The following is a 15,288-nucleotide window of genomic DNA, read 5'->3' on the forward strand; positions in this document are numbered from 1 at the left end:
TAGGATTGGGGCACCTGGGTGGCTCAGTTGGTTAAGTGTCCGACTTTGGCTCAGGTCATGATCTCACAGTTCATGAGTTCAAGCCCTGCATCGGGCTCTGTGCTGACAGCTTAGAACCTGGAGCCTGCTTTGAATTCTGTGTCTCCCTCTTTCTCTCTCTGCTCCTACCCCACTCATGCTCTGTCTCTCTTTCTCCTTCAAAAATAAATAAAAACATTAATTTTTTAAATTTAGGATTGTTTGTTCTAGCTCTGTGAAGAATGCTGGTGTTATTTTGATAGGGATTGCATTGAATATGTAGATTACTTTGGGTAGTATCTACATTTTAACAGTGTTTGTTCTTCCAATCCAGGAACATGGAATATTTTTCCATTTTTTTTGTGTTTTCTTCAGTTTCTTTCATAAGCTTTCTATAGTTTTCAGTATACAGATTTTTCACCTCTCTGGGTAGATTTATTCCTAGGTATTTTATGGTTTTTGGTGCAGTTGTAAATGGAATCGATTCCTTGATTTCTCTTTCTGTTGCTTCATTATTAGTGTATAGAAATGCAACAGATTTCTGTGCATTGATTTTATATCTTGCAACTTTACTGAATTCATGGATCAGTTCTAACAGTTTTTGGAGGAATCTTTTGGATTTTCCATGTAGAGTATCATGTCATTTGCAAAGAGTGAAAGTTTGACCTCCTTCAGGCTGATTTGGACGCCTTTTATTCCTTTGTGTTGTCTGATTGCTGAGGCTAGGACTTCCAACACTATGTTGAATAACAGTTGTAAGAGTGGACACCCCTGTTGTGCTCCTGACCTTAGGGGGAAAGCTCTCAGTTTTTCCCCACTGAGGATGACATTAGCAGTGGATCTTTCATATGTGGCTTGAATGATCTCAAGGTATGACCCTTCTATCCCTACTTTCTTGAGGGTTTTTATCAAGAAAAGATGCTGTATTTTGTCAAATGCTTTCTCTGCATCTATTGAGAGGATCATGTGGTTCTTGTCCTTTCTTTTATTGATGTGATGTATCACATTGATTTTTTTTTTTTAACTTTTTTTTTTTTCAACGTTTTTTATTTATTTTTGGGACAGAGAGAGACAGAGCATGAACAGGGGAGGGGCAGAGAGAGAGGGAGACACAGAATCGGAAACAGGCTCCAGGCTCTGAGCCATCAGCACAGAGCCTGACGCGGGGCTCGAACTCACGGATCGCGAGATCGTGACCTGGCTGAAGTCGGACGCTTAACCGACTGCGCCACCCAGGCGCCCCTCACATTGATTGTTTTGAGGAAATTGAACCATCCCTGCATCCCAGGTATAAATCCCACTTGGTCATGGTAAACAATTCTTTTAATGTATTGTTGGATTGGTTGACTAGTATCTTGTTGAGGATTTTTTGCATCCATGTGGATCAGGGAAATTGGTCTATAGTTCTCCTTTCTAGTGAGGTCTTTGGTTTCGGAATCAAGGTAATGCTGGCTTCATAGAAAGAGTTTGGAAGTTTTCCTTCCATGTCTATATTTTGGAACAGCTTCAAGAGAATAGGTATTAACTCTTCTTTAAATGTTTGATAGAATTATGCTGTAAAGCCATCCAGCCCTGGACTCGTTTTTTGGGAGATTTTTGATTACTAATTCAATTTCTTTACTGGTTATGTGTCTGTTCAAATTTTCTGTTTCTTCCTATTTCAGTTTTGGTAGTGTATATGTTTCTAGGAATTTGTCCATTTCTTCCAGATTGCCCATTTTATTGGCCTGTAATTGCTCACAATATTCTTATTATTGTTTGTATTTCTGCGGTGTTGGTTGTGATCTCTACTCTTTCATTCTTGATTTTATTTGTTTGGGTCCTTTTCTTTTTCTTTTTGATCAAACTGGCTAGGGGTTTACCAATTTTGTTAATTCTTTCAAAGAACCAGCTCCTAGTTTCACTGATGTGTTCTACTGTTTTTTGTTTTTTGTTTTTTTTTTTGGTTTCAATAGCAGTGATTTCTGCTCTAATCTTTATTATTTCCTGTCTTCTGCTGGTTTGGGGTTTTATTTGCTATTCTTTTTCCAGCTCTTTGAGGTGTAAGGTTCGGTTGTGTATCTGAGACCTTCCTTCTTTAGGAAGGCCTGGATTGCTATATACTTCTCTTATGACTGCCTTTGCTGCGTGCCAGAGGTTTAGGGCTGTGGTGTTATCATTTTCATTGGCTTCCATGTACTTTTTAATTTCCTCTTTAATTTCTTGGTTGGCCCATTCATTCTTTAGTAGGATGTTCTTTAGTCTCGAAGTATTTATCTTTCCAAATTTTTTCTTGTGGTTGATTTCAAGTTTCATAGTGTTGTGGTCTGAAAATATGCATGGTATATATAATCTTGATCTTTTTGTACTTGTTGAAGGCTGATTTGTGTCCCAGTATGTGATCTATTCTGGAGAACGTTCCATGTGCACTGGAGAAAAATGTGTATTCTGATGCTTTAGGATGAAATGTTTTGAATGTATCTGTTAAGTCCATCTGGTCCAGTATATCATTCAAATCCATTGTTTCCTTGCTGATTTTCTGTTTAGATGATCTGTCCATTGCTGTAAGTGGGGTGTTGAAGTCCCTTACTATTATGGTATTATTATCAATGAGTTTCTTTATGTTTGTGATTAATTGATTTATATATTTGGGTGCCTCCATGTTTGGAGCATACATGTTTCCAACTGTTAGGTCTTTTTGGTGAATAGACCCCTTAATTATGATATAATGACATTCTTTATCCCTTGTTAGTGTCTTTATATTAAAATCTGGATCATCTGATATTAAGGATGGCTACTCCAGCTTTCTTTTGGCGACCATTAGCATGATAGATGGTTCTCCATCCCCTTACTTTCAATCTGAAGGTATCTTCAGGTCTAAAGTAGGTCTCTTGTAAACAGCATATAGGTGGGTCTTGTTTTCTTATCCATTCTGTTACCCTATGTCTTTTGATTGGAGCATTTAGTCCATTGATGTTTAGAGTAAGTACTGAAAGATATGAATTTATTGCCATTATGTTGCTTGTAGAGTTGGAGTTTATGGTGTATCCTCTGGTCCTTTCCAGTCTTTGTTGCTTTTGGTCTTTTTTTTTTTTTTTTCCATCTTTTCTCCTCTCAGAGAGTCCCCCTTAAAATTTCTTGCAGTGCTGGTTTAGTGGTCACAAACTCCTTTAATTTTTGTTTGTCTGGGAAGCTCTTTATCTCTCCTTCTGTTTTGACTGACAGCCTTGCTGGATAAGAATTCTTGGCAGCATATTTTTCCAATTCAGCATATTGAATATATCCTGTCACTCCTTTCTAGCCTGCCAAGTTTCTGTGGATAAGTCTGCTGCGAACCTGATCTGTCTTCCCTTGTAGGTTAAGGACTGTTTTTCCCTTGCTGCTTTCATGATTCTTTCCTTGCCTGAGTATTTTGTGAATTTGACTATGATATGCCTTGTTGATGGTTGATTTTTGTTAAATCTAATGGGATTCCTCTGTGCTTTCTGGATTTTGATGTCTGTGTCTCCCCAGGTTAGGAACATTTTCTGCTATGATTTGCTCACATAAATATTTTCTACCCCTTTTTCTCTCTCTTCATCTTCTGGGACCCCTATGATTCTGATGTTATTCCTTTTTAATGAGTCACTGAGTTCTCTAATTTTTATTTCATGCTCTTTTGCCTTAGTCTCCTTCTTTCTTTCTGCTTCATTATTCTCCATAAGTTTGTCCTCTGTATTGCTGATACACTGCTCTGCCTCATCCATCCTTGCCGCTGTGGCATCCATTAGAGATTGCGGCTCAGTTATAGCATTTTTTATTTCATCCTGACTAGCTTTTATGTCTTTTATCTCCACAAAAATGGATTCTAATCTATTTTCAACCCCAGCTAGTATTCTTTTTATCATGAGTCTACATTCTGGTTCAGACATCTTGCTTGTATCTGTGTTAAGTCCCTGGGTGTCATTTCTTCCTATTCTTTCTTATGGATGAATTCCTTTGTTTCATCATTTTGGAGGAAGAAAAGGAATCAATAAAGTAAAAAAAATTAAAAATTAAAAACAACAGAAAGAAATCAAATGAAGGATGCTAGATCCTAGGTGTGTTTTGGTCTGGTTGTTGAAAGAAGCTTGATAGATTAGAGATAAAGGGAAAGATGAGAAAAGAAAAGAAAAAAGGAAAACATTTGAAAAATTTTAAAAATGACTACAATAAAATATAATAAAATGAAATGATGAAAGCAAAGTAGAATTTAAAAATTTACAAAAGTAAAACATATAGTAGAAAAAAATTAAAGAAAAATCTTTTTAATAAAAATGGAAAATAAAAATATATATTTTTTTCTTTCTGTATTCAAGAATAAGAAAAAATGTTGAATAAAAGGACCAGCAAACAATGAAATACAATTGAAATTACAGCAGGTTTCCCGTAGAAGTCAAGCTATGAAGCACTTTATAGCCCATAAACTAAGCAGGCAGAGAGACTTGTGTTTGTCAAGAGTGCTGTTGGCCAAGTTGGATGGGGTTTAGTGTAACGACTCCATTATCCACTAGATGGCACTGCTCAGCTTACTGGGGTGGATTGCTGTGGCAGTGTAGGCATGTATGCGCATGTGCGGGAGGAGTGAAAATGGCGTCACCCAGCTACCCAGCCTCTAGTATTGGAACTCTGTGCTCTCCACAACTGGCAATCGGGCATCCCTCCTTTGTCTCCAGCTTCCGTCCACTCCCCACTTCTATACTGTCTGTGACCAAGCAGTCAGCCTGCCACACAGCACCTCTCTCCTGAGTTTTATCTCAAATGGGCTGTTTCCCAAACCCTCACTTCCAAGGGACTGCGGCTTTGACCCACTCAGACCTTTGGGGGACGGTCTCACTGAGCAATGGCCAGGTGCTGGCCCACCCCCAGGAACACTGACGAGACTGCACTGCTGCCAATGCCCAGAGACTGCGGCTGGGTGCCAGTCTGCCCCAGAAAAAGTTAGTGTGGTCTTGTAGCAGCAGCGTTTCAGGGTTTATGGAAAATCACAACACATGTCTGGCACCAGGCTTTCCCATTAACATCCTTCTTCTAGCACCAATGAATATGGTGGTTCTCTGGGGTCCGCTGGGACCTTTGCCTCTGGGGTAGCCACACAGCCTTTACCAAATGTCCTCCCAGCAGGGGAACTGCCTCTCCCCTGTGTGGCCCGAAGACCCCTTGGACCTCACTCTCTGGTGGGAAGGGCGAATCCCCAGGAGCAGAGCACCACCGGGTATCAAGCTGTGGAGTTTCAGACTCTGTGCTCCCCCTGTTTGTAGAGTCTTAATGGAATTTAGACCCTCTCCTTTCTTTTTTTTGTTCAGGCCCTGCAGCTATTTCCACTTTTCCACTTTCTGTCCAGCTGCTTTTGGGTGTGTGTGGGCAGAGCTTTTCCCATACTCTCCCCATCTCCGTCCTCTCTCCACAAGCAAAAACAGCTCCCTGCCCTCTGTGGCTTCTCTCCCCCCTAGTTCACCTCTCCATGCTGTGTACCTGCCAAGTTCTGTGGTTCAGGTTGGGCAGATTGTTGTGTTAATCCTCAAATCAGTTTTCTAGGTGTGCAAGATGGTTAGTGTTGATCGGGCTGCATTTCAGGGACGACAGACATAAAAAAAAACTTCCATGCTGTTCCTTCATCTTGGCCCCTCCCCCTGAATGATCCTTGTAATGTATTGTTGAATTCAGTTTGCTGATATTTTGTTATTTTTCTATCTATATTCATCAGGAATATTGACCTATAGTTTTCTTTTCTTGTAGTGTCTGGTTTTGGCATCAGGATAATTCTAGACTCAGATTAACTTGCCAGTTGTCCCTCCCCTTCTATTTTTTATAATAGTTTGAGGAGAATTCGTATTAATTCTTCAAGTGTTTGGTAGAATTCACCTATGAAGGCTTCTGGTCCTGGACTTTTGCTTGTGGGGTGGTTTTTTTTTTTTTTTTTAACTGATTCAATTTTGTTACTAGTTATCAGTCTGTTCTGACTTCTATTTCTTCCTGATTCAGTTTTGGAAGATTGTATTTTTCTAGGAATTTACGCATTTTTTTAGGTTGTTCAATTTGTTGGCATTTAATTTTTCTTAGTATTTTTTTTATAAACTTTTGTATTTATGTGGTGTCACTTATTCTTTCATTTCTAATTTATTTGAGTCTTCTCTACTTGTTAATGAGCTTGGCTAAAGGTTTATGAATTTTGTTTATCTTTCCAAAGAACCAGGTCTTGGCTTCATTGATCTTTTCTATTTTTTTTTTCTTATTTCCGTCTAGTCTTTATTTCCTTCTAATGACTTTGAGCTTTGTTCTGTGTACACAGAATATTACATCCAAAAACATAATTTGGATGTACACAAATCGTTTTCTAGTATAGACCACATTTTAGGCCACAAAACAAATCTCAACAATTTAAATCCATCTGGTCTAATATGTTGATCAAAACCTGTTTCCTTATTGATTTTCTGTCTGGATGATACATTTAGTGACGTAAGTGGGGTGTGAAAGTTCCCTACTATTATTGTGTTTTCCCTTTATGTCTGCTAATATTTGCTTCATGTATTTACATGCTCCTATATTCGTTGCATAGATGTTTACTAATGTTATATGCTCTTGTGGAATTGATTATGTAATGTCCTTCTTTGTCTCTTGCTACAGTCTTTGTTTTAAAGTCTATTTTGTCTAAGTATTGCTACCCTGGTTTTTTTGTTGCTTCCATTTGCATTTAATATTATTTTTCATCTCTTCACTTTCAGTCTGCTTGTGTGTTTAGGTCTGAAGTGAGTCTCTTGTACGTGGAGTATAGATGGGTCTTGCTTTTTTATCCACTTAGTCACTCTCTATCTTTTGACTGGAGCCTTTAGAACATTTATATTTAAAGTAATTATTGATGGACATGTACTTATTGCTATTTTGTTTATTGTTTTCTGGTTGTTTTTGTAGTTCTCTATGTTCCTGCTCTTGCTCTCTTCCCCTGTGGTTTAATGGTTTTCTTTAGTATTATGCTTGAATTGCTTTCTCTTTCATTCTGTGTATCTATTACAAGTTTCTGATTTGTGGTTACCATGGTATTAATGTATATTTTATATATATATATATATATATATATATATATATAAAACACATATATATGTATAATATATATATTATACATACATTATATATAGCTGTATTAAGTTGATGGTCACTTAAGTTTCTGTGATTTTTGTCTTATAGTTAGGATATATTCCTCTATCTCCTCATTTTGTCTAAGTCTTTTGGGGCTTGAACGTAGTGGCCTTGTATAGAAGCAGTCCTGTGATATCCTGTAGCACAATCCCCCCAACCCATCTTCAGAATCAGATGCTCCAGGGATGTCCTCCTGTGTGGGCTGTGTGCACACCTGTTTTTTGCCAAGATGTGATTGCTGTAGGCATGCCAGTGATCCGGGCTGGCCCTCAGCCCAGCTGGTGCAGTGACCTGTTTTGCCTATTGCGGGCACACTGGGAAAGGTTTGCTCTTCATGCTGTTGAGAGTCCTGTCTATAGTGGCTGTGGGATCACTAGTGGGCAGGGCTGGCCCTCAGCATGGCTGTATGCAATTAGCCATTGCACAAGCTATAGGCACTCAAAGTGCGAGGGGGCTTTCTCCCTGCACAGATGAGAGGCCCAGCCCCAGGAAGTGTGGGTATGCTGGTTTGTAGGGTTATCTCTGCCTCCCCTCCCCAGGGTAGGAATCACTTTGAGGGGGCACTGGTCCTCACCAGCATTGCCTGCTGGGTGGGTCTACAAAGGAACTCCAGGTTGGGCACATGGTCCTGGCGAAGTAGATGGAAAGGATCAGAACTGGCTCCCACAAGCATCTGATTGTCTAGGCTGAGGAGGACAAGAAAATGATACCCACCACTTTTGTTCCTGGAGAAATCTTCTGTAGATCCCTTTCCCTTTGGCCCATGTCCTAAAATCAGTCACTAAATTCCCTTCACATATATGCCAGGTGCTTTGCAAAGTGCTCCTTTTGTGCTATGTCTTGGCCTTATTATTTAGCATCTTGGCTCTTGAAGGGCAGAAACTTTATTTCCTGTGGCCCCTCCATCTTTCCCAGAGTTAAGCCCCACTTATTTCATAGGTAAATGTTATGGAGACTCTTTCCAGGGTGGATGCCCAGGGCCAGGGGTGCCTGGTGTGGGGTCTGATCCTTTCACTCTTCTGTGCTTGTGATATCCCTGTCATTTGTGCTTAGTCATGTCAGGTCTGCTTCCCAACTGTGTCTCCACCTCTGCTCGTCTTTTTTTTTTGTTTATTTTTAAACATTTTTTAATAAATGTTTATTTATTCATCTTTGAGAAAGCACAAGCAGGGGAGGGGTCAAGAGAGAGGGAAACACAGAATCCGAAGCAGGCTCCAGGCTCTGCACTGACAGCAGCAAGCTCCACGTGGGGCTCGAAATCACGAACTGTGAGTTCATGACCTGAGCCAAAATCAGATGCTTAACCGACTGAGCCTCCCAGGCGCCCCTCTGCTGGCCTTTTTGTTGTGGCCTCCTCTCTACAACCAGCTGTGGAAGCTCTATTCTGCAGGCTTCAGGTTGTTTTCAGAGTGAGCTGTAACACATGTGGTTGTTGCTTGGGTGTGTCCATGACATTAGGGAGCTTAGGGTCTTCCCACTCTGGCATCTTCCCTGCTCCTTAGGATCTTTTAATGTCAGTGCTTTCTTTTCATTTGCCATTGTACATAACACACTACCAAACTAACAACCACCGGGACACAGTATGGCCAGATACAGCAGCTCCATTTCTGTCTTGTAGCTGGCCTTTGATGTCTATCATGTGTCCATTAATATCACTCACCCAAATTGGGACCGACGTAATTGTAGAGTTAAGAAAACAAAAATGCAGGGGGCGCCTGGGTGGCTCAGTTGGTTGGGCGTCCGCCTTCAGCTCAGGTCACGATCTCACAGTTTGTGAGTTCGAGCCCCACGTCGGGCTCTGTGCTGACAGTTTAGAGCCTGGAGCCTGTTTCAGATTCTGTGTCTCCCTCTCTCTCTGCTCCTCCGCTGCTCATGCTCTGTCTCTCCTTCAAAAATAAAAACATTAAAAAAAATTTTTTTTAAATGCAGAGGGAGAACCATCACTTAGGAAATTTAGCTTTTTTTTTTTTTTTTTACCCTGTGGGATTTTGGTTTTAGACAACTAATAATTGAGTAATGTTACTGGCTTGCTGTGCCACCCAAGGCAGATGACTTCAACTCTTAGGACCTATTAAGTGAGGATTAACAAATTTACTGAAGTCTTTGAAATTAACAAAAATCTAAATCACTGAATCACTTGGTAAATTTGATTTCAAAGTTGATACACATTTAGATATGTCATTTGCAAATATCTTTTCGCATTCCATCGGTTATCTTTTAGTTTTATTGATTGTTTCCTTTGCTGTGCAGAAGCCCTTTATCCTGATGAGGTCCCAATAGTTCATTTTTGCTTTTAATTCCCTTGCCTTTGGAGGTGTGTTGAGGAAGAAATTGCTATGGGTGAGGTCAAAGAGGTTGTTGCCTGCTTTCTCCTCTAGAGTTTTGATGGTTTCCTGTCTCATAGGTCTTTCATCCATTTTGAGGTTGGTATGGTGTAAGAAAGTGGTCTAGTTTCATTCTTCTGCATGTTGCTGTCCAGTTCTCCCAGCACCATGTGCTGAAGACACTTTCTTTTTTCCACTGGATACTCTTTCCTGTTTTGTCAGTTTCCTTAAAGAAAAGTATGCACGTATCCACATAGACGTTCGGATTTTGCTATTTGGTAGCCACTAAGGATTCTCATGATCTCTCAGGAAAAGAAGCAATGCACAAAAGAAGCAACGCAGCAACAAGCAAAACAAGAAACAGTGTTTAAAAAGTCACTGAGATCAGATCTATATACTGTTCTAGCAGACAAGCTACAGGAAGGTGGTGGGGCTGATAAAGCCAAGACAACACAGAGGCAGGAAGTGACTGCAGGTGCCCTGTGGCTTAGCAAAGTATAGAGATTATAGTTTTTCAAAAGCTTTTTAAAGGGTGGGAATTATTACCTTTACACTCAGGGTTAAAGTCTCCTTTTAATGCAACAGTGTAAGGAAGTGCAGGCTTACAAACTCACAGTTCCAAATGAACAAGGCCTGAAAGAAGAGGGGGTAATGACTAAAATACAGATACGAAGTAAGACCCATCTGACTGGCACAGTTACTACTTTGGAAATGAAGAGCGGGTGTTATTCCTAATGCCATAAGGACCGTGCCAAGGGCAAGGGAGGTATTTGGTGGCTAGGAAAACAAAACAAAACAGATGAGGACTTTCCCTACACGCTTAACCTTTAAGTATGAATTGAGAAAAGGAAAAGTGAGCATTGTTCTAACTCTTATCTGTCCATACACTATCCACCGTCCAATCACTATCAGCACCCCAAACTATTCCGCGCACTAGCAGTCAGCCCAAGGCCTTCCCCTACCTAGAGGCTCCCGCTAGCCAAGGGTGCATTATAGAAACCTTGTTATCTACCTTATTTATTCGACTAAGAAGTCTACTTTGGATAGCATATACTAATAATATAAGCCTACTGACTCAACTAAAACCACACTGGTTGTGGTGGAGATCACGAGTAAGGAAGAGGGAACAAACAAAACACTTCCAGTCGGCCTCTAGGAAGAAGAAAGTGCTGAATTACTGGAAAATGTGACAGGAAATCATCAATTTGGATTATAAGGCTTTGGCATTTGTGATAATTTGAATAGAAGCCAAGGAGATTATATCTGAATAACATTAAAAATAACTACTCGGCAGAGCTTGACTTGGTGGGGGCAGCCCAACCCGGGAATACTTTGCCAGGCTGGGATGTGCAGTGTCCCGTTCTCTGGTTTTTTTAATAAGCCCTGCTTTTGGGCTTGAGGTAAGAGTGCTTCCTCCTGGAGGAGGCAGAATCTATAAAACCAAAACTGTAAAGGTTTAATAATGTTATTGAGGAAGGTCTTAATTAAATGGTACAGGGTTTAAAAGCATTATAATAATCCAAGCTTTTATATTAAAAAATATGTAACACTGTGTATTTAGCAATAGAGTTTATAAAATTAAGTTGGAAACCCATCGTTTCAGGATTTGCCTAAACTCTAGACATCGCTAGAATTTTCTTCAGGATTACTATTTTCCAAAACAGAATAAAAAGGTATTGGCTTGAGAAAATACTTCAAGTTTATAAGTAAAACCAATTTTTAAACTATACAAATACCTGGTAAATAGTCTGCCTGCCTATCTATAAATATCCAGCATACAGGTTTTAGAAGCAGTGCTTAAGGAATGTGGGTTGCTGGAGGGGAAAAGGGGGTGGGGTGGGATGAATGGGTGATGGGCATTCAGAAGGGGACCTGTTGGGATGAGCACTGGGTGTTTTATGTATGTGATGAGTCACTCAACTCTACTCCTAAAACCATTATTACACTATATGTTAACTAACCTGAATTTAAATTAAAAGGAAAATTGTAAATCAGGGTTCAAATCCCCATTTTTCATTTACCAGCTGTAACCTCAAGTTACTTCCCCTGTAAAGCCAGGCTCGCAGTACATATTCTTACAAGACAGAGAATTACATGACGAATGTATAAAGTTTTTAGCACAGAACTTGGTCCATGGTGGCATTTTAGAATGCCACCTGCCCTGCCCCTTGTCCAGGTGTCTGGCATATTGGTGTTGACCTACAAATGCAGGTGCATCTACAGTATTTAGACTCCAAAGGCTGTCCAAAGATTCTCCCTACTCCCACAGGACTTAGCCATACATATTAGAACAAGTGATAGTAAGATAGTCAACTAGATTTGCATCTAACTTGGTGACAAAACAGTAAGGAACCCTGGCTTTCATATTTGCCTGCAGGCTACTACTAAAGGAGCTGAGGCTAGGATTGAAGAGGCAGCAGGAGATTCAAGGCACTCGTTCAAACAAGAATTTATAATGATAGAAGCCCTCCAAACTCTGAACTAATATAAATCTATCCCGTTTATTACACTAATTCTCTTTTTCTTTCTCTAGAAAACAAATGACGATGCAATTGATTTTGATTATACCGTTCTACTCCATGAATTCTCAACACAGGTAAAACACAGAATTGTATGTAGGTTAGAAGGTAGAGGAGGGAAACAGTAAAGTATCATACAAACTGAGAAGGCACTTGGAGACCAAAAAACAGCAGGCAGCTGCACCCAGTTTACACGGAGTTTTAGTCAGGGTGACTTACTGACGGGAGGATCGGCAGGTGATGACCGAGGCGCTGCGCAGCTGTTCTCTGCAAAGTCTGAACTGTTAGTGCACAGATTTTATAGAGCAAGGGGATGTGCAGAGGTCACTGTGGTGAGGTCAGCGGTCTAATATTTTCACAGACCTCGTGGTACCATCAGGGTTGGGGGCATGGGCACTAGGCAAGCTCTGCTAGTTACCAAAACATTAGGGGAGATCAAGACAAGCCTTCCTGCACTTGGGGCAGGGCATATTACCTCCAAGGGGCCTGGAACATGTTCCTGAGGGAGGTCAGTGCACAGACATGAGCAAGACGGAGGGTCAAAGACGGAGTCAGTATTGTCAGCACTCCTCTGATACAGAAATGCTTTTGCCAGAAATTTTTGCAGATCATAGTACTTTAGAACTCTTATTTTCCAGGAGATCATTCCTTGTCGTATTCACTTGGTCTGGTACCCTGGCAAACCACTTAAAGTGAAGTACCACTGTCAAGAGCTACAGACACCAGAAGAAGCCTCTGGAACTGAAGAAGGTTCAGCTGTGGCACCAACAGAGCTCAATAATTTCTGAAAAGAAAAAAGGTCTGCTTATACCAAATTCTAAACAAAATGACTCTATTAAATAGTGTAAATCATTCTGGCAAAATAGGAAAGGTATAAAGTATTCTAATATTTTTTAGAAAGCCTGCAATTATAATACTTAACAAAAGATGCTGGGGTTTTTGTTTTTCGATTGGTTTGGTTTATTTTGTTAATTCTGGGAACACAGGCATACTGAACTCTGGTCAGCGCTAAACAGTTTACTCCACAAGTTTCTCAGGGTTTCAGCCCTAAAATGTAAAAGAACAATCAATTGGTATATACTGTAATTGGATCAGTAAGTATTTAGCAAAACAAAAATTGATGGTCTTACCTTTAAAGCTATATTTCTCATTACTTTGAACATAGCAAAGCCAACTATTTTCTGTTGCTAAATTCCTTCTACTTAGTATATAAAAAATATAATATAGTTCAATGAAAGCAAATTGCAGGGAAAATAATACCAGTTTAGAACAAACTTTAATTTTTTTTTTATCATTTCAAGCAAGTATTCTTTTTTTGATATCTACTTTTCTATATAAAATGTGTTCAGTGTGTGTTTATAGAGATTTGTATCCATAAGCAAAATTTGTGCTAAACTGAATTAAATGAACTCTTAATATTGCTTAATTCAAATTTTATAAATAAAGTGTTTCATGGATAAAGTGTCTGCAAATGTATTAAATGGAATGGTGATGTAACTGAAATTCTATCAAATATGTACAATTTTCATCTATAATGACAATTTGCACCCCAGTGTTGGCCTAAATTAATTTATAAAAGTAAATATAATATGTACCGTAATCAAATTCAGTGGAGTACCTCCCAAGGCAGGAAGAAGTGATCCAGGAAACATAGCCATCATTTGCCTCTCAAAATTCCTATCCTTTGTAGGGGGAGAATTTAAATTTTTTTATACCCATCAAGGTTCTTCCAGCTGGTCTAAGAATTAAAGGAGAAGATAAACAGGAGGAAAATAAAACAGTTTTACTACATGTGCAGAGAGGCTCAATAATGCACTTGAGACCTAAAGAAATGAAGGCAGTCAATTTTTATCCTTTAAAGACAGAGTATAAATCTAGAAGGACTTGACAGGACAAAGAAAACTTTGGGAGTTTCAATTGCTAAGGAATTCTTTTTTTTTTTTTTTTTTAACTGTTAGAGTGTGAGCAGGGGAGGGGCAGAGAGAGAGAGACACACAGAATCTGAAGCAGGCTCCAGGCTCCGAGTGGTCAACACAGAGCCAGATGCAGGGCTTGAACTCACGAACTGTGAGATCATGACCTAAGCTGAAGTAGGACACTTAATCGACTGAGTCACCCAGGCACCCCAATTAATAAGGAATTCTAAACAATTTGGGTTCAGGTAGTCAGTAACAAGTAACAAACGTTTTCTGTACAGACTTCTTTGCTCTATTTCCTATCTCTGATAAGGATGTCTCTTTACCTTGTGATATAGGAAGGGTATTTATTTCCTTTTCACATGGGGGAATTTATTTCCTGCTTTCAGGAAGACAGAAGGGGATCCCAGTGTCTCTCCTGCATGGTCTTAAGTAATTTTTACTTAAAATAATATGCCACAGTAGGACATTTTGGGGCAGCCTGTCCTTGGCTCCTACAGTTCCTTCCACCGAAGCTTCCCTGGAAGTTTCACACATTACAAGTTGAGCTGGTAGACTATTCCTTCTTGTTGAATCAGTGTCTTAATACTGACAATAGGTCAACCAACTTAAACTCATTTCAGAACACAGGTGTCTTAACGTTAAGCCTATGGTTCAAATAATCATGTAATAAGAGGCACTTCTATGGAAATAAAAGAAAAACAATGGTTAACGATTGAACCAAATTGTGAACCCATTTCTGAGTTCTGAGGGTAGCTAGTCAAGAGGATTTCTAGATGCAGGCTTAAAGCATCTTCAGATAGATGCTTTTAGGGCAGGTCTGGCAATGTGACAGATTTTCTTTGTAGTTTGCATGTTTCTGGTGATGGTTTTGAGTGGCCCATAGAACAGGCATGAAGATTATATATGAGCTGTTATGGTGATCTGCTATTCAGTTGGCAGGGCTTCAAGAAAAAGAAGTTTTAATTCTCAAATGATTCCAAGTCAAAAGGATGGGAAAAAAACAGAAGACATTCATTCACTCATTTGAAGGGCGGTAGCCAGGCACTAGAGGAAACTAAAAGGAATCAGGATCTAGTCCAGTTTATAATGAACTGTATTAGAATCTAATTTACACAAAGGTGTGTTAGTGAAATAAAATTCTTCCCTCTATATTCACCCTTATTTTTACCAGAGTAAGGCTAATTTATTTGCAGAATAAATATAGTTTCAATAAACTTGGCTTGATTATTTACAGAAGTACAGCAAGAATAGTGATGGATCATACCGGCTCTTTTAAATCTGCTTTGCTTAAACTTTTTGTAAGGAATCTCTGACTGAACTTTTAACAGCCTTTGAAGGCCCAGAGGCCAAGCCAAATATTTGCCATCAGACCTC

The 15,288-nt window shown here is 39.5% G+C and overlaps 1 protein-coding gene across 1 annotated transcript in view; it reads left to right on the plus strand.

Moving 5' to 3' along the window:
* Positions 1-13,453, plus strand: part of RARRES1 (retinoic acid receptor responder 1) — a 57,560-nt gene extending 44,107 nt beyond the window's left edge. Inside the window, exons 6-7 of the mRNA XM_049629206.1 lie at positions 12,010-12,072; positions 12,634-13,453. Coding sequence (XP_049485163.1) covers positions 12,010-12,072; positions 12,634-12,783 — 213 coding nt within the window. The 3' untranslated portion in view covers positions 12,784-13,453. The remainder of the gene's footprint in view (positions 1-12,009; positions 12,073-12,633) is intronic.
* The last annotated feature ends 1,835 nt before the right edge of the window (positions 13,454-15,288 follow it).

This window comes from Panthera uncia, chromosome C2 (assembly GCF_023721935.1).
Source record: "Panthera uncia isolate 11264 chromosome C2, Puncia_PCG_1.0, whole genome shotgun sequence".
NCBI lineage: Eukaryota > Metazoa > Chordata > Mammalia > Carnivora > Felidae > Panthera > Panthera uncia.